Source organism: Pangasianodon hypophthalmus, chromosome 7 (assembly GCF_027358585.1).
Source record: "Pangasianodon hypophthalmus isolate fPanHyp1 chromosome 7, fPanHyp1.pri, whole genome shotgun sequence".
In the NCBI taxonomy this organism is placed as follows: Eukaryota; Metazoa; Chordata; class Actinopteri; order Siluriformes; family Pangasiidae; genus Pangasianodon; species Pangasianodon hypophthalmus.
The window spans coordinates 24,434,035-24,460,808 of NC_069716.1; the positions used below are offsets into that span (position 1 = coordinate 24,434,035).

At 39.2% G+C, this 26,774-nt stretch overlaps 1 protein-coding gene across 1 annotated transcript in view; it reads right to left on the reverse strand.

Annotated features, from left to right (window-relative positions):
• fa2h (fatty acid 2-hydroxylase) overlaps positions 1-26,774 on the reverse strand; it is a 36,283-nt gene that overhangs the window by 2,707 nt on the left and 6,802 nt on the right. The window contains exons 2-6 of the mRNA XM_026946480.3: positions 8,275-8,370; positions 3,967-4,109; positions 3,218-3,318; positions 1,611-1,783; positions 1,225-1,477 (exon numbers count right to left, since the gene is read on the reverse strand). Of these exons, the coding sequence (XP_026802281.1) occupies positions 1,225-1,477; positions 1,611-1,783; positions 3,218-3,318; positions 3,967-4,109; positions 8,275-8,370 (766 nt within the window). The remainder of the gene's footprint in view (positions 1-1,224; positions 1,478-1,610; positions 1,784-3,217; positions 3,319-3,966; positions 4,110-8,274; positions 8,371-26,774) is intronic.

Consider the following 26,774-nt stretch of genomic DNA (forward strand, 5'->3'; position numbering starts at 1 on the left):
AACCTTAGAAAAATCAGCCTAATTACTAAATAATTAATTCATTTAATTTATTGTCCTACAATTGTCCCAAGCAAGAAACTGCATCATCACATCTCATTTTTTAGTTTACAGGACGACTGGACACAACTTCGAACTCTGTCTAGTAAGCTCGGTCGAGCTTACTAGCTAGCAGGCTGATTAGCTGACTTACTAGCTAGCTGGTGTGATAATAAGATAGAGTGTAATAAAGAAGTTTCAAATATTATATTGAAATATGAAGCATCTTATGGTTCCTGTTCTGGTTAATAAACAGAATCTGTAATTTGTTGCTGTTTTAAAAAGAAATCTGCCTCGTATACAATGCCTTCTTATATGCAACAGGGAATTCCTGCAACAGGGAATTCAACCAAAGGAAAACAAAAAGAGGAAGTTGACAAGTGCTTGTTACAAATTATATTGGATTGTAGCTTTTTAAACTTTAGGTCCTAACTGGACTCAGAGAGAAACCAACAGACTGCTAACAAACAAAACGTAATTAACACGCATGTCCGATTATGGCAATAAGAACTCTACAGCCCAACTCAACATGTGTTCTGTAGTCATTAGCACGCTAATGCTAACTGACTGCACCTAAGCTCCTGACACAATGTTGCCATTTCTCTATACTGGTTTGTGGTTCAAATTAAGTGTAATTTTAGTGTAATTTTAGTAGTGTGGTTTTTTTTTTATACTAATTTACCACCACTTCTGAGGAAAATGTTAACATTCCTGACAACTTTGTCTGGTTTAATATTCACTCTGCCTTTACACAGGCTATTAAAGACAGCTATGTGCTAGCTGGCTAAACAGCTACGTCTTCACCAAGCACTTAGTTTATCTATTTCTTTTCAGGCTGTACTAACAACTTCCCCACCCCCCCCCCTCCCCACAGGTATTTAGCTTGATGGTATTTCTAGCCCCTGTCCTAGTAAACAGTTAAGTCGCTCTGGAAAAGGGCAGCTGCTAAACGATATAAATGTGAATGTATAGCCTCATTAAAAATGAAATTACAGCGAGGAGTTTCCCGGTTGCCTAGGAACAGTGCTCTCACACAGTTCGTTTTCCCATGTTGAAAGTACAAATTCTCCATTTGAACACACCAGGAAGCCTGGCTAAATCCTTACATAATGCAAAACTACTACAACAACTACTGAATCATGACATTATTACTCCAACCAAGTAGAAAATACAGAAAAGGATTAGTACCTGCTCTTTGGTGCTCAAAGTGATGTTTGACATGGTAAGCCTTCAAGCCGTACAGGTAGGAGCCCTTGCGTGGCGAACCGTAGTGCAAGTAGTAGTGGATCATGTCATAGACCACATAACCACATAGACCACCGACGAACAGAGACGTGCCTAATCCCTCGGGCAATAGCTGGCGCAGAAGCAGGTAAAACGCCCCTATAACGATTGATGCTATGCCAGGAGGGAACACCAGACGAGAGCCGTCGAATGGAGACTAGAGAGAGATAGAGAGATAAAGAGAGAGAGAGATAAAGATCATATTGCTATTAGATATTAGCTAGCTTGTCTAAACTACTCTTCACAAGACTAGGCAGGCCCAGTAACATCTCTTTGGGCCTTGGACTCACCTTGTGGTGTTGACCATGAAGGAGAAAGTGAAGTGTGATGAGGTAATAGTTGTGGGCTGGAGGGCGCATGTGGAACAGGAAGCGATGGATACAGTACTCGAGAAAGGACCACATGAACATCCCGAGCAGGAAGAGGAATGGGAACCAGTACTTGTGGATCATAAAGGAGTACTCTGGAGACGCACAGGAATAAAAATGACACACTATTAGAAGCTACCCTTTGAACCAACGTTATCAACTTGTATTAGTTGTACACACAATTGCTGTTTTAATTACTGAACATGTCACTAATTACAAGCACCCTGTCAGACTAGACAGGTAACTGAAATGTTAGTGTAATTAGGTAGTTTAAATAGTCACAGTAATTTAAGCCGAGTTCATTAATGGTTTAAGGAATGAAAGAGCGAAGCAAATTAGGAAAAAGGCTGAATCTTTTGGAACAGAAGGTTATTTTTATATTATTATCATTATTATTATAGAAAGAAAACTAAAACAAAACTGAGAACAAAAAAGTGGCAAGAGCAGGTATCTTTTACCCTTATGTGGGTGGGAGTCCATTAGAAAATATTGCGTACTGGTGTAAACGACCATAACAACTGCAGGATTGGGAGGGAGTGGTCAAACTTTCTGTAGGAGCAGGTGGGATTGGTTAAACTTTCTGGGAAAGTTGTCAGGATTGGTCAAACTTTCTGCAGAAGTTTTCATGATTGGTCAAACTTTCTGGGGAAGTTGTCAGGATTGGCCAAACTTTCTGGGGAAGTTGTCAGGATTGGCCAAACTTTCCAGGGAAGTTGCCAGGATTGGTCAAACTTTCTGGGGAAGTTGTCAGGATTGGTCAAACTTTCTGGGGAAGTTGTCAGGATTGGTCAAACTTTATGGGGAAGCTGGCACGATTGGTCAAACTTTATGCAGGAGAGGGTAGGGACTGATTAAACTCTGCAGGAGTGGGCAGGGATTGGTCAAACTCTGCTGGGGTGGGCGGAATTGGTCAAATGTCCTGCGAATAGCTTGGAAGGATTGATCAAAATGTGCAGGAGCTGGTGGGATTGGTCAAACTTTCTGCAGGAGCAGGCAGGATTAATCAAACTCTGGCAGAACTGGCAGTACTGGTCAAATGCTCTGTGGGAGTGGGCACGATTGCTCAAGAGTTTCTCCCTCATAAACTAAGCAGGATTGGTCAGAATTCCTTCAGGAGCACGAGCAGGTCCCACACACACACCTCTACATTGGAAAGTCACCAATTAGAAAGGAATTATCATTAGTTCAGGGATTTAAATAGCGAGGCTTTGAGATACTTGAGATACTGTCAAGAACAATGTTTTTAGTTCCATCCTTTCACTGACACCATCCTGACTGACACTAGTCATATGGAGATCTCAAGCACTTTGAATGAAACTGATGAATGCTGCTTCAGTGGAACATAACATACTTTAGGAGTATTACTGCCAGCACAAACATAACATTTACCCATAGGAATGTAATACTGAATGGTACAGCATGTAGTCCGATGCACGTGTGCAATTCAATACTCAATGTTTCATACTGGATCCAGTATGAGGGTTGGAAAGCTAGAGTGTGCAGGCTGGTTGTATGTGCATGTGTGTTACCTGATGTAATGGACAGTCTAGTGCTTCCTTGTGCCAACAAGCTGTAGCCATACCAGCTCAGGTAAATAACCAGAGGCATCCACACAGCTGGCACCATGTACCTACACACAAACGGGAAGAGTGAAGATAAAATAGTTACAAAGCATACACTTAAATTCCGTAACTGATTAAAAAATAAATCTGTTTTTATGTGAAGTCAATGAACATAAAACAAAATATCCTCTGACTTGATTGATTCCAATTCTAGTCACCTATAAAATGTGCATTTAATAAACTTTTTGGCTAAATGACCCTTGTGTCACTTAATGTAGTAAAGGGCTTTGAATAAATGCATCATGGATAGACTCATTTTAAAAATATGTAAAAATAAAATACCAATTCTATACAATGACACTATATTCTACCCTTGGTAGTGAGCATATATAGTGAATAGCATCCATTTCAATCTGAATATCAGCGTCAAGAAAACAATGTTTCATAGTCAGCTTTTATTTACTGACCTGAAGTAAAGTTTTTGATAAAATTATAATATTGCCTTCTTGTGATTTTCTTTTTTCATTATAAACACATATTGTAACACTAGTGCTAATGTTTGCTTCCTCTGGAACAGTATGTATTTATAGGCTCATTGAAACTAAACCTTTAAAGTAATTCAAACCTAAATGCAAATTTTAACAGAACTGGACCATCTTAATCTGAACCCAAACATGATTATGTGTTTGTGCAAATTTATTATTGAGTGTTTGTACCATGGGGTCTTGGTGTTAGCTTCAAAGAAGTCAGACTCAAAGAGACGGATTGGCCGATCGACAGGCTGATGGACCCAGGCGTCATATTTCTCTCCCAAATATCCCACCTGCCAGGCAAGGGGCTTCCTCCAGTCCACCAGATCCTGCACACACCATCATAGCACTTAGCCATAATACACCACACACACACACACACACACACACACACACACACACACACGCACACACTCAAACCAAACACATATTCCAAGCAAACTTCAGACACCAAACATGTCCTAGGTGAGGAAATGGAGCACTGTATCCATTTCATTTATGCAAAAAAAAAAAAAAAAAAAGAACATTTCCAGAAAAGTTAACAACATTTCAAAGAACTAGTACAAAGGTACTCCTGTGAAAAGCTTCTTGGTTGTTTTGCCCTGATCTGGCATGGATGAACACACACACACACACACACACAGACACCTCACCAGTGTTCTTTCTTTTTTCCAGTTCTTTTATTTTTCTGGATTCTTTTTAAAGTAAAGTTTGTGGCAGAGAACATTTGGTCAAATGTCAATAAGATAAGATAAGATAAGAGAAGATAAGAGAAGAGAAGATAAGATAATTCTAGACTTCTACAACACAGCGAGTCTCTTCATCAATAGCCCACCACTGTATACCTGACTGCCTCCTTAGAAGAGAAAGTTCCTGATTGGTTAATGCAAATAGACATTATTGGAATATTTAGGTGTTATTGTGGTGCTCACAGCAGGCGAGGAGACAACTGTTTACCACAGAGCCTCTATTCTACTTATCAGAATACAGACACAGTTGAGCTGCACTTACAGCATATTAAAGACTTGTATACGTGTATTCCACATTGCATTTTTTTGAACTATCATTAACCCATGATATGTACTTAGATCAGTGTCTACTACTTAGGCTATGCTCACACAGCAGGCAAAAGCGGCCCAAATCCGATCCTTTTCTTCAAATGTGACACAGATTTGTTACTTGTATGGCTGTGTGAACAGCAGAAGACTCACTGAATCTGACATCTTCAATTCCGAATTGGGCTACTGTCATAAGTGGTACTGAAATCCGATACGCATCCGATATGTGGCAATGCGACCTCTGTCTGAACAGGCAGTTCAGAATTCATGCGACTTTTACATTCATCATAATTTCGTGCTACCGGGAAGGAAAGATGGAGGATACCAGTGAAGAAGAATTTCAGTGGTGGGATAGTGAGGTAATGGACCTCAAACATTTGGGGTGATGTTGCTGTACAAGCAAAATTAGAAGGCGCTTATCACAACTGCTCTGTGTTTGAAGAGATCTCAAGAGAAATAGCTGAACAATGCCATAGGAGAACCTGGCTGTAGAGCCAAAGGAAAGTTCAAAGTTTCAAAGCAAAACTGAAAGGAACCAAAGACACATACCAAAAAAATGTGCTCTTTTTACAGCGAGCTTGAACGCATCATGTGACACACTGCTCCTTTGCGCATGCAGGTCAGTTTAGGAGATTTAGGACATTAACCTGTTCAGACTAATGTCAGGTATAAGCCACACTGAAAACAGTGTGAACAGCCTAACAAAAAAAAATCTGATTTGTTCAGTTATTCAGATTTGGGCACACTTTTGCCTGCTGTGGGAACGTAGCCTTTGATCCATTTCTATTTCTGAGAAAACCTGCCCATTATCGATGAGGCTGAATTCTAGCAAAATAAAATAAAACATACAAAAAAATAGATAAATTAGAAATTTAGTTTTTTCAACTAAATTGTTTTTTTTTCTGCCTAAAACACCTGTTCTTTAAGAAACCATAAATGTATTTATGATTAAACCGTAATGTATAATATTTCACTAAAAGTACGAGGAAATGGTTTTATTTACTTGCCTTGGCTGTGTTCTTGCAAAGATCATCTTGTGTAAGGAACCAGTTGGTCAAACATGGAGATCAAAACACCTATTCTGTCTTAAAGGTATGTAAGCCTAATCAATTCAGTTTGTCACATACCAGCTGTCAAAATGTCAATGAAAATGTCAACCACAGTCAGAATGAATTCTTTAAATACTATTTTCTCCTTCCTGGGGTTAACCAGAATTTAAAATGCTAGATTTCAAAATGTCGCCATATAAATGGTTTTCCCAGGCCTACACTATATATTTAGACCTGTATCTATTCTGTACACTGTATTTATGAAGCAGGTGAGAAGCAGCATCCTGATGCTCCACAGAGGAGATATAGCATACAATTTGAGCAGCTTCTATCGTTTGAGAAGCTGAGATTGTCATCTAGAAGCACACTAGGTTTTGTAGCTGGGGTGTGAGAATGTTGATGGTGATTGACAGGTCCAGCATAGAGAAGTTCAGTACTGTTTTGCATGGTTTAAGTTTTGGTATCTACCTCCAGGAAGAGAAAAGAGAAAGACAGCCAGATATGTTCTCTGAGACTCAGGACATGGGTAGAAGAAAACTGAAGTGAAATTATGCGTCATCAGAGTAGCAGTGATAAGAGAAGCCATGTGATCTGATCACTCAGCTCAGCATACAAAGAGTCCACACTGCATACTCACACTGATCTTCATTCAATTTTATTTGTATAGCACTTTAACAGTAGGCATTGCCACAAAGCAGCTTTAGAGAGATCCGGATTCCTAATGAGCAGCCAGGGGGTGACAGTGGGATCAAGGACAAGCTCCCTGATACAACATGAGGACGAAACCATCCTCTGGTGACACCAGATAGTGTGATTATAAATCAATCCAATACACAACTGTAAGGAGACGTGTCTCGAATCCACACTGAATTATACATGTCTTTATTGTGCTGCAGGTGTTATGTCAGTTATCATTGTTTCTGAGGTTTCAAATTTCATTCAGTCCACTGTGTTCATCAGTTATTTAGGTGTTTGCTGGTGATAAATAAGAGAGCAGACTCAGTACACATGATTATGTAACAGTGTTTTGGTAGGACAGTTGTAAGTTCAGCACCCTTTAGAGCCATCACCTCTCTCTCTCTCTCTCTCTCTCTCTCTCCCTCTCTCTCTCTCTCTCTAAGCCACTTAATCCCTAAACAGCAGTAGTGGCGGTCTTGACCTATTTGGTACAGCCACCTGTAGTCTACCAGAAGCATCCCTGTTGTGGCATTGTTTTTGTTGTTGTTGTTTTTTAATTTAAAGAAAATCTTTATACAGTGATTATCTTTTCCTTGTATGTTCCAGCTTGGGATCAGAGCTTATCAGTGGCAACTTAGTGGAAACACCACTTTTCTGCAGTTCTTATATAGAACATAATGTTTGGTACTGGCCTGGGCAAGTTGTAGATGAATACAGATTTTGTGAAATTTTCTTGTTGAAATACGTCTTTTTTACGCAGAAAAAGACTTCCAAAGAGAAAGCACTCTAAACCGTATCAAATGACATGTTCGATACATATGTTAACACTACCTCTTTTATTTTTATTTTCATTATATGCTTAAATAATCTTTTAATATACAAACTATTCTTCTGTTCTTGTTCGCATGTCCTACCATCCTTTTTAAACTTCTGTTTCTGGGAGATCTCTGTGGCTATCAAGCACATTTAACACACCCAAAACCCTCATTTATGTATCATTTCCAATCTCTACTGTGTACGTGACATCGTGTCCACAATTATCCTTGGTAAAATCACATGTACATGTAATTTATCAGATTGCACAGGCAAATTAGCGCTCTATATTTGGAAAACATGTGGCTAGCTGCCTAGAAAATTTGCCTTACTAGACAGAAAGTTAGCATCTACCTAAACTAGCTGTATACGTGCTGAGTTAGAGTTACAGCGGATATAAAAAGTCTACACACCCCTGTTAAAATGGTAGGTTTTTGTGATTGACTTCCAGAAATCTAAGAACACCAGAGTGAGCAAGAATCCCCTGCCCCTTAGGCTTGGGTTATACTTTGCGATTCAGAGAGTGGGTCTGTGAGTAAGTATTCCACGCAGAGACACGTTTTACATTCAGTCCCCTTATAATCCATCTACACATTGTGCATATCTACAGTGCTGTGAGTCCATCAGCATTCAGGAGAATGCTGATTGGTTGGCAGGGAGGTGTGTTACCTTCCTTCCGTGGGTTTTATCAAGAGTTTCGGAGTAATACTGCTCCAAATACAAGGATTTATTTAAACAATAGCAGATATGCGTTCACAGAAGTATAAATCAGCGCTTACTCACTCAGGCCCTCATCCCATCTCCAAACTTATGCAATCTCGCGTCAGTTTACTCACTCACTTCTTTACTGTCTCACTTCCATACTCACCCAGACACACACACAGACACACACTTACTGTTTCATCGTCTACTTTGCTGCATTTGTTGATGGCTGAATCATCTTCTTCTGTATCATCTGGAGCTTCTGGCTTGCTTCCCCTCTGTCGTAGTGTCTGAAACACACACACACACAAACACGTCAGTATCTTAAGGGCCACATTCAGTTTTCTAGCCCTTTCTAGCCAGGCTGTGTAGCTCAGTGGCTAAAGTTTTGACCTAGTGTCTGAAAGGTTGTGAGTTTAAATCCCAGGACTGTAAGAGAGCCACTGCAGAGCCCTTTGGGAAGTACTTACCTCTAACTCTCAGTGGCGAGCCGCTTTGAACAGAAGTGTCTAGCAAATAAGTAGATATGTATTTACAGACAAAAGAATTCTTCACACACCTTAAATGATGCGTGAAACAAAAGATGTAGCAACATTTTTGTAAAAGAGTTGTGAAGTGGTAACTTGAGAAATGTCACTTCATAAAAGTGACCCTGTGGTCTGGTTTGATTCTTCTGTGTGTGAATGTGTGTGAGACGGAGTGAAGTTTCATACCAGTGTGACTAGAATACCTGAAGAAAGAAAAGCCTCTAGTGTTCACCTGTCAGCGCTATGATGTAGCTAAGCACAAGAATTGCAAATATGAGAACGCTGGCACGGATCCGAACACGGCACTGCCAGAACTCACAAGCTCACACACACACACACACGACTAACATCATGCCCTTCACAGGCCGCTAGCCACTGGAATAACAACCAGGTGAAATATTAATCAGTTCCATCGCTGCACTGCTATGCTGTCATCTTAACAGGCAATTAACCGTGGCTCTATCACACCTTTAAGGGGAACACACACACTTCTGCAATAACGTAACACCTGCATGCAAACATTTAGAGAACACGATGTCCTCATGGTGCAGAAGTGCTCCGTGACTAGTGGCCTTCAAATCAATCTTTGGAATTAACCCAATTTAAATGCCATTCCAGGGAATCAGGACGGTAGGTGCAAGGACATATTATAAGTTTTGCAGATGCATATATAGCAGTGGCACAGTGTGAACAAAAGTAATTGCATGTTGCCTGTTCTAGGGAATGGGAATGAATGCCAGTGTCACTTTATCAGTCTGACACAGAGAAGAGAGAGAGGATATAAATATATGTATGTATATGCGGCTTTCGAAAACCCATCGGATGTCGATGTAGCTGATTTCTTCTAAAAATTGTGTTCAAAATGGAGTTTTTCTGCCAATAACATACTTTTACATCTCTACTCAACTTAGAAACCATAAATATATTTTACAAAAACAATGTAGCAATGTTTTTGATTAGGATACTTTCTAACCCTGCCTTGGTGTCTGTCTGCAAAGCCAATTTAACACCCGTAGCAGTAAAAACAGTCAGTCTGCCTAAAGATATCAAAACCTCATGAGCTAAGTGTGCTTTTCTCACTGTCAGAATGTCTGTACTGCTCCTACACCATCACATCATCATCATCAAAACAGAAAGTACGCTTATACACTCTGGACAGACGTCATCGCACAAAGTTTCAAAATGTTTACGTGACCTAATAAAATGAAATGTAGCCAACAAAACAGAACTGAAATGAATTCTCCACTGATGTAAGTGTGAACAGAGATCAGTCGAGTGAAGAGATGATGACGAGGCTCGTGTTTACATGCCACAAGTGACTTTTACCTCAGGTGATGAGTCAGAGACTGATGTGGATGATGCTGATAACCAAAATGCATTTCCCTGCATAAACGTCCCATTATAAACTCTTTAAAAGAGTGGGCGGGGTATGTAGGCAGGGCATCTAGATGTAGGTGGGACATCTTTCAGTGGAATTGGAATGAAATCTTTAAAAGTGATTTTTTTCTTTTTTACTTTTGGGGAACCAGATTTTTCAAAATGCTAGAACTTTACTTCTGGTTGCAAAAGAGAAAAATATCACTTCAGAATTATATATAGTAGTAAATATCAAAATTGGACCATGTGAAGGGTTTTCCCAGGCTGCCACACAATTACAAAAGGAATCTTTTTATATCGTTTCTATATGATGACACAGTATTAATAAGAGCTGTGTAATACATCTCATACAGAGACGCTCATACAGATTCAGTCACGCTTCCAAATTCTGCCTGTTTGGAATCAGTGCAGACAGATCGTAAATATAAATATTGAATTAATCCGACAATCAAAAACCCCAGAGATCAAATATCCGACTTCATGCTGATAGACAAAACGAGAACATTTTTTGTATGGGTTTTACTAAATGATTCATTCAAGTACAGTCTTTCACACAAACGAAACAAAAATTCACACTTCTGTATCATACATACAATCACCCATTCTCCACCAACACACATATGTGCACACAAAGAAATAAACTCGCAAGCAGTGCAACACGCAAGACCAAGTCTCTGGGGATGGAGATGGAAACAAACACATGTAGTTATAGTGACTGTCTCTATCCACACTGTGCATTTGAAGAAATGCTGGGAGACAATTATACATCAAAACAGCACGAGTTCTCACCTTCACACACAATATAAACATCGAATACAGCACTGAGACTAGTCTGCACAGCTTGTTAGACTGGAATTTATTAAAGGCACTGTAGAGTGAAGTCCGAATCTGATGCTGATTTGTGCTGTAATTGTGCTGTAATTGTGCTCCTCCTTCCATTTAGCAGATGAACAAGACTCTATCTGTGGCGTGAAATACACGAGCCGTATGTGCTCGAGTGAGAATGAGAAACAAGCTCTATTGTTGTGATTATAAGCAGATAACACCATGGTGCTGGCATGTGGGCATGGACAATATAGCCTCTGAATTTTCCTGACCATCAGCAAAACAGTGGAATTAAATACATAAATTCATTATCAATAGGTGTGGTTACGAGATATCCAATCAAATCAACTCCTCTAATTCCGTTTATGAAATACGTCAGGGGCTAGGCAGAGTGCACCACAGGCTTGGTAGAGTTACAGTTTTATAATGATAGATAGTGCCATCTCATGGCACCACACGCCACATGACTGGGTGATTAGATAACTGCATGAATGCAAGGTGTACAGGTGTTCCTAACAAAGTGGACGGTTAGTGTACTATTCTAGAGCATTATTGAGTACTAATACTAACTGATTTTCCTATTCATGTTTGAATTTTAAAAAAAAATCTCACCAAAAGCTCTGTTTTGCGTACCAGTCTTCTGGATTTTCCAGATTAGTAAATACTTTTGGATGTGAGGTCAGAGTTTTCAATTTGAGACGCAGCTCATGACAACAATCACGACGGCGGCGTAAAGTTTCAAGAGAGACAGAGCTCATCTGTGTGTTTAACGTCGCTGTGCTTGAAATCATTTTAAACATTAAACTAAACACTAAACATTTTACAGTTTGACTCGGAAACCTGACAGACAGCGATGTTTTGGCTCTGACGTGCCATCTAGTGAATGTCGTATTTAAATCTTCCGGATCTACATAAGATATGCAGCGAGTGTGTGAAGAATTCCGCTTGTGTTCCTGTAGCTTCTGCATGTGCACGCACAAACCATGCGCCAAGTATAAACCAGGCTCCTCTGCTTGGCGTCAGGCCGTATATATGTTTCCTGTAAGAAGACAACACGTCCCGCTAGACTGGCTGGTAAGTGCAAGAAATATTCCTTTGGGTTTTTAGTCACTTACCTTACACACACATATGTTACTGACATAATCCAATGTTCAGATTTTACAGTAGTCCCATATTTTATTTGGAATTTTAAAAAATGTAGGGCTTGGGGTCACAGAAAATTTGGGGTCGTTTCCCCAGAAAGGTTTGGGACCCCCTGTACTACAACGTGTAGCGATTTCCTTTAGTTCAAAATTTGTCAGGATGAATACCGCAGCACCAACTTCACATCTGAATGTAAATTTTAAAAATGTTGTTTGCTGACCACTAAAGGCTTTGGTGATGTATTTAATACACAAAATCACTTTTCATACTTCTGTATAGAGATGCCAGCAAAAAATGATGCATCAGATATTGGGGAAAAAAGAATGAATTTGATTTGATCCTGTAAAAAATGGAAATGATGGAACTGGATTTAAAAGGTTTTGGAACTGGAAATGTTTCCATATAAAGAGACTTGCTTGTATTATTATTTTTTTTTTTTGTTAGGATTGATTTTTTTTTTATTATATTGATACTTTATTATATTTAGTAGGTATTTGCAGTGTAATGATTTTTGGATGTTTTTTTAAGGATCTTTTCCTGTATTTTTAAGTGCTTCAGTTAAAAGATCATTTTAAACTATAGTAGCGTTTAAAGAAAAAAAAAATACCATATGAGTATCGATATCAGCTGAGACTCAAGGTTTCACTCTCGGTTTTGCTAAAGAAAAAAGTGTTACTGTGCCATCTCTACTTCTGTATTTTTGCTGCAGTCACATACAAAAAGCATATTTTCCTCCTCAGCATGGTTTCCAGCTACAAACATTAGACACACTTTAGTATTCACACCATGTTGTGCTGTCTAGGTTCCAATGAAATCAGCATATATGAGTATATAACGGGATCAGCTCTAATTAACACACACAGACAAGTGGCAAATTAAAGGGAAAAAAAAGACAATGTTTCTGTTATGCTGTGGGAGATAGCATTTTTTTCTTTAATACGTCACTTGACTTGTCTGTGTGAAGTAATTATTGCAGTTCCTGTTACAAGCGAACGCACCTAGCTCCTACAGCAAAAAATAATTTCACACTTTTACATATTTATATATGTAAGAGTGGGTAGAGTTAGAGAATATTGAATTTTAGTGACGTTGAGATTGATCTTTTGAGAGTGTAACGTGTCAGAATGAAGGTCATGCATGAGAGAAAGTGAAACTGAAGCATAACGCAGGACAGAAAGTGCAAATTTGGATTAAAAATGTTATTGGTATCCTAACAGCAACCTAACTTATCCTTGCATCTGAGCAAAGAGGGGGATTTTGGAAGGCAATAACACACACACACACACTCACATGTTTGAACCCAATGTGCTGGTGCTCCATGTACTTTAACACAGAAGTTAAATTAATTTATGAGCATGAAAACAGCAACAAATTGCCTAGTCCCAAACCAAAACAGTGACCCAGTGACAGAACCCAGCAAATTACACTTACGCTCACATTAAACAGCAGAAATTCCCCACCAGTCAGTAAAACTGACGGGCGAAACATCCAGGAGGAAGTGAGCAGAGCTAATTTTGCCAGAACTTACTATTACAACATTAATCACGACCTGGATGATTGAAAAGCACAGCCTCTCAGGGTGAAGCTTCAGTAATCCTATCTCCAGCACGATAACCTTTGTTCCATAGCATGTGTGTTAGACCCACAGTGCGCTATACACCAGATCAACCTTTAGATTTTATCTTCAGTGTGATTAAGTGTAGAAGTGGCATCACATTACTGTACAGAACACACTACAGATAAATGCAACGTCATTTCAACTGCTGCAAGAGACAGCTATCTGTTGCTACTTTAGTCAGCGATTACTGCAGACAGACACAGAGAGAGAGAGAGGGAGAGAGGGAGAGAGAGAGAACTTTACTATATAAAGTAAAAAAACAGAAAACTTACTACACACTGTACAAAAGAGGAGATTGTCCGTTTGTGTGTGTGTGTGTGTGTCTGTCTGTGTGCGTATTTCTGTCTGTCTCCCTGTGTGAGTGTGTTTCTGCCTGTGGGTGTTTGTGTGAGTGTGTTTCTGCCTGTGTGTGTTTGTGTGAGTGTGTTTCTGCCTGTGTGTTTGTCTGTGTATCTGTGTGTTTGTATGAGTGTATTTCTGTCTGTGTCTCTTTTTTGTGCGTGTTTGTGTATCTGTGTGTGTGTTTGTGTGAGTGTATTTCTGTCTGTGTGTGTTTGTGTATCTGTGTGTGTGTGTGTGTGTGTGTGTATGTATGAGTGAGAAAACACTGAAAGGTGCTTGCTGTAGTCTTCCTTCTTAGAGACACACCAGGTTCTACACTCTCTCTCCCCTGTCAATCACAGCGACACTAGCCAATCATGGGCTTCTGTGAGCTCATGCATGCAGAATGGTGTGGATAGCGCTTTCCTCTTGTGTGTGTTATGCCTCCCGGTGACGCTGCATGAGCAGCCGTTCAACATGATGTGGCTGGTTGGCTTCACGTGTCTTGGAGGAAGCACATGAAGCCAACTAACTGTCCTATGATGGGGAGAGCTGAATTGGCCTAGACTAAATTAGGAAGAAAACTGGGGAAAATAAAAACAGAAAAATGTGATCTCAGTGACTGTGGCATGATTGTTCATTTCAGATGGGGTGTCTTGAATATTTCAGAAACTGCTGATCTCCTGGAATTTTCATGCACAACAGTCTATAGAGAATAGTGCAAAAAACAAAAAACATCCAGTGAGCAGCAGTACTTCTTGCAGAAATGCTCTGCTGATGAGAGAGCTCGGAGGAGAATATTTCCAACCCCATGCCACAAAGAACTGAAGCTGTTCTGAGAGCAATATAAAAGGTCTGAGACCACATTGAAAATCTTTTTTTTTTTGGAAATAAACAGAAGCTTTTAGAATATTAAAATATTTAAAACAAAGAAAGTAAATGTTCAATGTCTTCAATATTAAATATTTAAGATTCCGCACTATTTCTAGGTCCCTATTTAAATGTAAGCAAATTTGTGATATTGAACTTGTTAACTACTTTGTACATACGGTCAGATTTTCATCCTGCGTAATCTCTCCTATTGAAGCATATGTTCAGACCGATGGATTTGATCTAAAATGGATCATAAGGTTTTGCACAAACTTGTAAAGTCCATGCCAGCTCGAGTGCACACTGTCATTAAAGCAAAAACGTTGCTGTCAGTCATATAATTTGTAATGAAAATTACATTAAATGATATCAAATATAATGTATATTACACACACAAATTTTCCAGGAATGTCAAATTTGGCCTTTAAGGCAGGAGACAGACTTTACTTTGCACTACATAGCGTATAGGGCAAGACATGATGACTCAGTTATACAGTACATGTCGTATTATATGTCCTAATATCCAGATATAAGCTTGTATCACGAATGATTAAAGTGTAGAATGTTCATGAAACAAAGGGAGGAAAAAATCGATAATGGAATATAAACCGCTACAGCAGCTTTGAGACTGCAAAGTGTCCTACATAGATGAACTTATGACTTTGTCATCTCAGCGAAGCCTGTTCGACTAGTTTTCAGAAGTCAATGTGCATTCCACATTAAATCTATATTTTTCCAAAATAATACGAGGAGTTTAGCCATTGTGCCAGGTACTCATATGAGTAGTATATGAGCTGACTGTGGGATAAAGGTTGTGAGAGGCCATAATCGAATCGTAAATGATTTCATACACACACACACGTAAGCACACGTACACACACATTCACACACACACACACACACAGCAGGACAGGTTAGCTCCACCTCATAACCACAGCTCTCAGCCAGGCCTTGCCATGGAAACTCCCGTCCCCGATCATGGGATGTGGTGCTCCACTCCCTCTCTGGCCTTCTCTTCACTTCATGCTTCATCTGTTTGCTCTGAGTCACAAAAGAGTATCCCAATAAAGAATGCTTATCTGCTCTTATTTCCTAAAACACATTGCTAAAGAGTCTCAAGTTTTCACTCTTGAGGATACAATATAAGCATGCTACATACCTAAACATCTATATATCCAGCTGTGCTACTGTTAGTATGCATATCCTGCACATTTCGTTTATGTGAATGCCAAATGGAGCTGAGATTTAATACTATACTTAAATGAAATTGTAGATCATTTCTAATACAATCTTCATTAAATCCATCCAGTGTGATAAATTGTGGTTACAGACAATTGCTAGACATCTACAGCATACAATTTTCTGAGTTAATTAGAGAGTTTTAAATTATTTCCCAAAGCCAATAAAATAAATTAAATTTCTTCATTTATCATTTACCATTCCTTTTTTTTAGCTTCTTATGTTCCCTATTTTCTTGGATTCCAACACATGTTTAGTCACTTATCCATTTAATATTTTACTCTTAAATACTGTATATAACATTTTTAACCAATGTGACATTTTGGGGATTCCATATATTTGGTCTAAATCAATTGTCGGATGTATTTCCAGTGTTTCCAGGATACGCTCCGGATCCACTCTGACCCTAACCAGGATAAAGCGGTGACTGAAGATGCATGAATGAATGAATTTATGTAATTATGATGTTTTCATAATTACATATGACATTATTGCTGCCCTATCACATTATTGCTGCCCTAAAAAGGCTCACTTGCAACATAGTTAGATATCGTTGGAATAAAAGAGATGAATGCAGTACTAAGGTAATGCTAGTGCTCTAACAATCTGTTTAGTACCCTTAGATCATATCTTGATCTCATTCTGATGCCATAAACTGTGAATCAAAGAATGCTAAAAAGGTTTGGACAACCAGCTGTAGTTAGTTAAATTAAGCCCTTAGGACAGAAAATCATATGTATATTGAAACTTTGTTTCATAACATCAGTGCTGTTAACTCAATTTTAGAGCAACACAAATTGAATGGTACTGTTCCAAAAGTGTTGACATCCAAAGTCCTAAATGCCATGTCCTAAATCCAAACTGAACCCCTGCTAACATATTGCTTTTAACATAAACTGAAATGTGAGCCTGTGTGGAAAAAAAAAAAAACTAGTTAAAAACTTCGGTCAGTGGCCTTCAAGTGGAAAAGTGGGCGAGATCCAGACTAAGCTGGCTGGAATCCCACTTTTGGGTTACTTGGCCTTTTGGGTGTGACGTGCCATCTGGGAGAAGGAGGTGTTTGATTACAGAAAACGAAGGGAAGGGGGATAATAAGGAGAAAGGTAAACTCCCTCATTGTTCTCTATTATTATCCCCTTTTGCAAGCATGATGTGTCCCATGCAGAGTGGAGCAGGTTGAGCAGGTTTTCACCCCTGAGTACCAGAGCGTTCTCGCCCACCATTAGTAGGGGTCACTGAAGTATGGAAGTGCTGACACTGGTGTTCATAACTTCACTGCAAGGCCATACATGCAAATATTCACAGCTTCTGAAGTTCCTGCTATTTACACACACACACAACCATACACACCTCTGAAACCAACCCCACCCATCCAACCTGCCATACTGTACAACATATTTCTCCATTTGATTATGATGGAGGTAAACTGAAATTAAATATATTCCTTTTTTTAACAGGGAGCCGATAGACGTGTCATGAATTAAAAACGTGTGAAAATAACTACGAGTAATTCAAGACTCTTATTGGTCATTAAGCCGCATTCAGGTTGGTCTGCATGGTGGTGTTGCTCTGCAATTAGCCAACATTGACATTTAGGGCTGACTCAGTCCCACACCCTTATAAACCAACACGCACAGTGTTAATAACTCTAAAGTTCTGATGCATGGCAAAGGGAACTACTTCACATGTAAGAGAGAAAAGAGAGCTCAGAATGTGAGAAGGCCATCATGGTGTGGAGGCTGGACAATGATGGGTCTTTATCAACAGCAGGCCAGAGAGAGAGAGAGACAGAGAGAGAGAGAGAGAGAGAGAGAGAGAAGGAAACAGAGAGAATTGTGGTAAAGACAGGACAAAGGCCGAAGGAGAAAGAAGAAAAGAGCTATGTGCAGGCTGGTACAGCAAGAACAGGGCTGGCAGTGTGTGTATGGGGTTGTGGGGGGTCGTCTGTAGGGGTTATAGTGGAAGGGTTGTGCTTGCCATGGTTATAGTGGGATGTTAGGCTGCCTGAGGACACTAGAAACCCTCATCCTTCCCATCCCTTCCAATCCTTTTGTACCCTCAACCCTTTTCATCCCTTGCATCCTGTCCTCAAGCCCTACCAATCTGACCTAGTATCTTCACACTCTCCCAGAGTCATAGCTCTTAAGCTTTCAGTATGAATCAAAGTTTTTTTTTTTTTTTCTGATTTATGACTAAGAGTTTCTCCCTTGCCCTTGGCATCATCTGTTTCACCCACAGTCACACAGCATTATTTAAAAATTTTAAAAGCTTCTTAAACTGGTTCCTCAGGGCACCAAACAAAGAACAAATGCAGGTTATACCTGCTCTTCAGAAACAAGTTTACAGCCTTTAACAGCCTTTGGACCTGAAGTAGCCTCCTTCCACAGGACCAATACCAACAGATAACAATCTCTAGCATGTTTAATTGCAGACCTCATAATCTAGTCTTTCCTACCTATCAGCAATTTTGTGGTTGCATTTCAACAGGGCGTATCTTCCAGGATAACCTTCATCCAAGCCTCCACCCATCTCTTCAATCCCCCAATTCGTTCTACTAATAGAGGCAGAGTTGAATTCTACACTTTACTCAGTCTGAACACCACACTGCTTCAGATAAAGGTGTAGCCTGGATGAACGTAGCAAAGGTCACAATCATCCACATGAGTGGTGTGACTGAATGGTGTAGCTCACACAGTAGTCACTGTAATTGCCTTGAATGTGCATGACATTATCCAAAGGTGTGGAAGGATATGAGATTCATACGAAAAGCCGTTGTGTTATAGAAAGGCATCTGTGGTAATGTGGAAGTGAGGTGGATAGAGTGTATAAAGGGCGACTGCATGACTGCCGCTCCACGATATCAAAATCAGAAATGGGTTCAAAGTTCACTGTGACGTCAAGTACACAAATACATCAGGCCAGAGAGATTGATGAGATAAAGAAATAAAAAATACTTCAATGCAGACTTCACTGTAGCCATAAAGCACAAAATAATGATCCCTGTCCTTTGATCCCAATTGAAACGGTAATATACTGAACATATGTTCATACTAACCCGGGTTAATGTCATAGTTTCAGGGTTAGTCACGATATATGATCGGTTTTCTCACTGTTTTCTCACTGACTTTTTTTTAACACGTAACCCTAACACATCTATGATTTTTCTACCTATTCGGTTTTTTTTTTACCCAGTCAGGTACCTTACAACAGTGATTCTCATCCTTTTTGTATCCAGCTGCGATTAAACTTTCACAGTCCCCTCCTTCTGGACTGCCCCTAAAACACACTAAAGCAACCTCCATTTCTTCGATGTTTGATTAATACTGAGAAACTGTGATATTTTTAGAGTAGTTTATGGGAGCATGAAATGTTCCAACCATAACACCCCTAATACTAAATAATTCTTTTTATTTCAGCATACTATGACCATATTGAAAATATATCCATTACTAGGAAACCTATGAAAAAAATATCCCACAATGGATGGGCGATGACCATGTGCTGGTCAGACTGTGTAAACCTTCAAAGCCTATGACACACACTCACACACACTGATTCAAATGAAACTCAGCCAGCATCCCATAGTCGACACACATTACCTCACTGCTTTCAGTGTCCGCAGGTTACACAAGCTATGAGAGCTCATCCTTGTCAATGTTTAACCCTTATCAAAATGGTGCCATGATACATGGTCGAACGGCAGAAAACTGATAAAGAAGTTGGTGGATGAGTGTTTGGCAGGACTGTCCATTCATTGTAAGGCATTCACCTGTCACTAATCAGCCATTGATTCAATGCTACTGGAAATAGGTGACTAGTGTAAGTCAAAGCTCCCCGCATGCAAACTGAATAAAAGCAGGTCACCTGTCATGTCTCTCTCATCAAAAAAAGAAAAAAAAATGTCACAGAAGTGTCCCAAAATGATTTCAAAAGGAAAGGATTTAACAAAGGTACCTGCAAAACCTAAAATTCTGCCTAAAATTCATTGTAACATGGTGACATATAATATAAGTCCTCTGTGTCAGCATTTTAATTACGCCAGTCATTAATAAACAATTAAAAAAAAAAAAGGTAAAAAATAATGAAAATAGAAACAATCTGAATGAATAAAAGGAACAATGAAATACTAGATGAACTGATAAAAATACTGCAAGCCTTTAATATAGTAGTTCTTCTGTTCTTCTCAGTGTTGATGTTACACTATGAGGTGTATCGATAGCTCAGGAGATTTTTAAGGTTAAAATAAAAAGTGTTGGCTTTAAACAAACATTTTGAACAATTTAAATGAGAACAGGCCAGCACTGTTGCAGATGGGCCGGTTTAGTATTACACATTTGCTTAGTCACGCAATGCACACCAAATGTGAGGGTTTTGAATGCAGAGTGCACAGGACGGCATTCAAATTTGTCTTGTTCTCACCTCCCTGTAAATTCCAGGCTTCTACAGAGAGCGAAACTGATCTCAGGTCAGTGATCTCAGAGCTTCTAGTCAAGATGGAGGGCGAGGCAGCATGAGTCTTTTGCTCCACAAACAGGGATGTTGGTGTTGCATAAGCTCTCTCAGGCATCTGAACCAACCTGCCTGGCCAGAAACTATAAATTTATTTCAGTGCTCGGTGCAGTTTCTGTCTTTCATACAGTTTCATTCAGTTTCAGCCTGACTGGTAAAACCGTACAGACAAAGAGTATGTTAACCACAAATACATAACACAAATTAAACTTTAAGCAAGATGGACTCCCTTAGTTGCCATACTGTTTGGTATGGAAAGGGCAGAAATTTCTGCTTTGTCACTGGGTAGAAAAAGCACAGGATGACATTAGAGTCATTTGACCTATAAAGCATGAGTGAACGGTGAGAGAATGTAACAGATCCTCTAAGGAACTATGTGACAGGTCGAAGGCGTGGTCGCACTACAAACGCAGGTGGGGGAGGAAAAAAAAAAGCGCAGTTCGATTTTAAAACCATACGGTTTATGGCTTAACAATATTTCAACAATATAAGCAGTTAAGACAGACAATATATATATTTTTTAGAATTGATGCAATTATGGAAGATAATGTCATGCAAAGCATAAAAAGCCTAACATGTACAACATGTGCTTTCAATTTGCACAATGCATGCAAAAGGCTTCCTTTGCATGCACAGATTTGCACAAAAGTGCTTAAAAATCCCAAAATCGCCTTTTTTCCCTGGTTTCCAATGAAGTATAATGAATTCACCATCATTTTCACAAATCACCTTTTCAAATATGCATTCAGCAGCCCGAACTAGACATGCCACAAAGACAATGGAAAGCCAAACAATATATATATTTTTGCTTTTAACCTCGGTATCTCCTCTCAAGTTGCTGTTTCATCATGAAGATGAAAGACCGAGGGTGGAGTGAGAAGGAAACAAAGTTATACCGGATTTAACCTGTCATCTAGAATTCTCTACATAACTGAGTTGCTTCATTCCATCAACACCAAGCAGCCATGGATTACCGGTGTTGCAAAACAGCTAGCAATGTTCACGTGTGAAGACTGAACAATAGGCTGGTGTAAGACATTGACGTATGCTACATAAATGCAAGTGCACCTTGTATATTGTTATCATGGAAAAGTCAAGGTGTGTAATTTACATGGAATAATTTCTGTAGCATTCAGTGCAACACAATTTGTAACAGCTTTAGTACCTGAAGCTGGGTTTACAATGTACGATTTGCTGTCACAGGCAAAACTCACACATCGTAAAATAATTCTTTGGTCATGAGAACACAACATAAAATGGCCGCTAACAAACTTCTGACAGAATCAGGCATTTTTAATTAAAATCTCCGACTCAAATCGCTGCTTGGACGGCTTAAGATTACACAAAATTTAAGGGACAGTTACAAATATGGTAACGGCAATGGTGAAACGGAAACAAAACATGCTAATGGACAGAAAAAAATACACTTATTACCTCAAGCTCACTTTGAAGAATGGTTTTGTTTTTGCGAGCATGTTTTCTGAATCACTCTGATTCTGATGGAAAACACAGACATTTTCTTTAACCAAATTTTTATCGTTAGAGGATCTTTATCATACAATTCAGCCAAATTACAGTTTTCTAAAAAGGTCCACAAATAGTTTGTCAAGTTCCAGGACAAATAGTGATGTATACTTGAGAGAATCTGAAAAATCTAAGAGAGCTGGAATGAGGAAAGTGTAGAGGTAAAATTGGGTAGGAGGTGGACATGTTCCAGAGAACCTGATCTGTGAAACATGGTGATGTGTGCATGTATGCCTCTTAACTGCTCAAAACATATCTGCTCAAAACTCAGAGGATGGTGTGTCATCGTACAGCAAGACAACCAACCAAAGCACTGAACTACTAATTCAACTGTGGTTTTGGTGTCAAAGTGTGTGGTGAAGATAATCACCTGACCTGAAATCTACTGAGCTGCATTTACTGAAGACAAAGTAAAGCTGAAACAAACAGGAAATGAAAACATATAAAATGCCCAGTATTATTATAGATTATAGACTTCAGGCAGTCAAACATATCTGCAGTAGTGACTTTTGGTCCTGTAAAATGACTAGTGACTCAGGACGGAGAACTGAGTTTTACACAATATAGCAAAAATGTAAAGGAGAAACAACAGCCACGTTGAAAAAAGCAATACTACAATAATTTTTTTATTGTTAAAAATAATTCAGACTACGTATAAAAGTGGTTGAGGATTCAATTGCTATAAATAGACTAACCCAGACCCAAAGTAGTGAGGTATAGAGATAAGTCACCAGAAAATGTGTGTGTCATGCTACTTATGGCCTAGTCTAGTCTAATCTAAACTAACATGCAACAATCAGTTAATTCAGTCCATTTCTCTTAAATTTGGTGCAACCAATTAGTTTTAATTACAACCTGTGCATTATAGTCATAATCAGAGATCTGACATGCTCATGGTTTTAGTTTCATTATCTACTAGTAAATAATCCCCCCAGTGATACAGGAAAAGTGTGTGCCACTTTGTATTGGCATTTCCACTTCTCAGGAAAGTCACAATGACAAAAGGCCTTTAATGATGACGTGTCCCAATTTAAGGTGACTTAATAAGCTAGTACAAGAACACTAATGTATACTATATGTAATTATACACTAGGTGCTTAGTAAACTATTAGGCTTAGTAATATGGGTATGAAAATTTTTAAGTATGCTAAATACACAGATCTGCTTATTTAAGGTCCATTTATTACAAATTATTTATATGAGTACCGTTTAATTCAGCATACAATGTTCAGGACAATTAATTTTAGTAGCATTTTCCTCAAATCCTCAAAAAGTTTCTTTTTGGTCTCGTACAATTTCTCCTAAGGAATTTTAGAAGAAACATTTGTGACAAAATTGAGACAGTGATTAGAGTTGTGTATCCATGTCTCATAAGATTTTGATGGTGCCCCCATGTTGGTCGTGGCCTATAGGTATGTAAAAATTGCCTGAAAGTGAAACCTTTGCCTCGAATTTCCTTGAGCTTACCACAAGTTTCACTGCTTGCTGTTTAAAAGCACAAATATTTGCCCATCTTGCCATCTTGTTTGCAACATCATGTTGCTTTGTACGTAATAGTCTGACAGCTGTGCATGGTATTTAACCATAGATCAGTCATCACATCCTGTCAGCTAAATGGCTAATAGAACCATATTCAGTGTATTACTGCGTAATGATTGTTGTCATTTTGGGAAAGCATCATATAAATAAATGTACATGGTAAAATTACAACAGTGATAATTTTCTGACTCAAATTTGAGTGCTAGATGGGAAATTAGATCAAAATATGATCACTATACGGCATCACCCAGAAGAGGATGGATTCCCTTTTGAGTTTAGTTCCTCTCAAGGTTTCTTCTTCATGTTGTCTCAGGGAGTTTTCCCTTGACACTGTCACCTCTGGCTTGCTTATTAGAGATATAAATCTATATCCAGATTACTGTAAAGCTGCTTTGTGATGATGAAATGTCAGACTCAGTAGTTTGTTCACAGTCCCAAAGTGACAGCCTCTTGATCAATAATGCAGTGTAGTTCTGCTATTTAATGTTTCAGCTTCCAAGACCTGCTGATGCGTCCAGAGTTACATCCCTCTAATATCTGGATGGAGATATTTGGATGGAGACCACACACTTAGTGTTCTTCTAGTGTATTAGCACATGATGAAGCTCTCCTAGCATTTATCACTCTATACACTCCTGCTTACAGACCGACACCCCTGAAAGCATTAGGAACTCAGCAGGAGGCAAAACTCAACTATCAGCACTGATACAGTCACGGCCAATTTCTCAATTTCTCCACTGGGAATGTTGCCTGATGCTTTCACCCAGCAGGCCATCCTCCAGGCGAGGCAGTTGTACCGTCATGCAATTAGTGACACAGTGATGCTCCGAGTCCCTGAAGAACAGTCGTGAGGACACCAGCTGTGTTGGTGGTACGTAGTAATTAATCAGTACTTGAGCCACGCTGCCTATGCTGTCTACACTGATCAGCTTCATGGCCTGTCCCTCTTTCTAACCTCTCTCACTTCCTCCCTGTCTTTCTCTCTATGTCTTTATCCAGCAGTACAGAGAGAACCCCACAGGGACAACACACAGAGGCTCAAGAGTAGCAAAGCAACAGCAGCGACTTCCCGTCACCACAACAATGCAAAATGGTATAAACAACATCCTTACTACGGCCACATGATACTCATCAGCCATGCGGCATGTAAAGATTACACTGACCTTTCCGATCGGACTTGGGATTTTAAGTGAAAGATAAAGATCTTGAAGATTTTGGTGCACATGTTGGCCTCTACGCAGGCGTGTGAAAACAAAAAGGCTATTGATAGAGAAATGAGATTCATATCCATGCAGCAAGGGCATTCCAGAGAGTGCACTGGAGAGCTGATCCCTGCCCTCGTGCATTCTTCTGTGGGATGGCTCACAAATGAAAGGAAATAACTGCTGGCTTGTTATGCAGTGCGAGGCACTTGTTTTTGCTGGCAGGGTTCAGTTCCACTTGTCGCCTTAAAGAGAAGCAAATCACTACAAAGTTCTACTGACTAATCATCTTTGATCCTATGATGAAACATTTTTTTTATGGGAGTGGTCTCTTCAAGGATGACTCTGCCCCCATCCACAGGGCAAGAGGGGTCAATGAATGGTTTGATGAGAATGAAAAATGATGTAAATCATATGCTCTGGACTTCACATTCACCAGATCTCAACCTTACTGGAGATCTTTGGGAGATTCTGGAGTGACATATTAGCCAGTACTCTCCACTACCATCATGAAAATCATCAAAAAAAAAATACAAAACAAAAAAAAGCAGCCAAGGCACACTGAATCTTTTCTGGCAGCTCATTGTGGCCCAACAACTTACTAACACAATGTTGTTTTTTTATGTTTCCTCCACTGAATGGGATTGTCATTATGCTTTTGAGATGTTCGTCCTTCCATCTGTTCATCCATCTGAGGTTCTCGTTAGTGTGATATCTCAAGAAGGAATGGCTGAAAGTTTGCAGGATTTATATGGAATTATTTCTGCAACCGGCAGATGAATTGATTAGATTTTGGAATTGATTCAAACAGGATCAAGGTCACAGCAAGGTCAAATATCTGAAATATATATATATATATATATATATATATATATATATATATATATGTATTTTAATAGCTTCTTTCCTGTTTGTTATACAAAGACCTTATTTACACCTTCATGGTCAGGAACTCAAGACCAACTTTCATCGCTAGCTATGATTTTTATCATTGGTTCAACCCTCCGTTCATCCATCAGTGTGTGTGTCTGTCTGAGATTCTCGTCAGCATGATATCTCAAGAACGAGTGGTTGAATGTTTGTAGGATTTAGCATCCAGCAAGGTCAAATGTCTGAAATGTTTTTTCTTCAATTGCTTCCCACCCTCACATTTTAAGTAAATTTTAAGAGTAGTTCTGGTATACGAATTAGTAATAACAAGGACTAGACTTGTTGGTTGGCAGAGGTACACTAAAATTTCATCTGGTTAAAAAACATAAATAAATATTCTAAATCCATGAATAGTGCATGAAGCACATTACACTGACTTTTACATGCCTATGTACCCACTCAAAGCTGCTTACATCACCCGACTACAATCACAACCGTTTACACTGCTGGTTTTGGCAGCTGAAGCCGTGACCCCATGATTCCTGTGCAGTTCGATGGCCGCTGGGGCACAAACACATTTGTGACATTGTGAACTTCTCAACACATTTCAGCCATATAGGTGGAGCCAGTATGTATGACTGAATAGTGTGTGGATCAGTGAATAACATGGCAGGTTTTTGGTATTCCACCTGAGGCAGCTGTAACTGAGAACGTGCACTATGTGAGGCAAGTGTTTGACCTTTGAACTTTAGGCACCACGAAAGACCAAAGGACAATAGCACTATGAGTGGTGCTATAAACTTCCTTCTTCAGGACTGAGATTATATGGTAGTTTAGACTGACAGATATGGTTGATGGTACCAGACGGGCTGGTTTGAGTATTTCATAAACTGCTGATCTCCTGGAATTTTCACGCCCAACAGTCTCTAGAGTTTACACAGAATAAATATATTATATATACAAATTGCTGTGGCAGAAGAGGAATAAAACAATTCTGGATGTGCTGTTATTGGAATATAATCCATATAATTTGGGGTAGTAACAGTAACTCCACTTGGCATCTGGCTGAATCACTCCACCCCCATGTAGATAATTTTCCTGTCATAAACAACACTCTCTGTCATGTATTA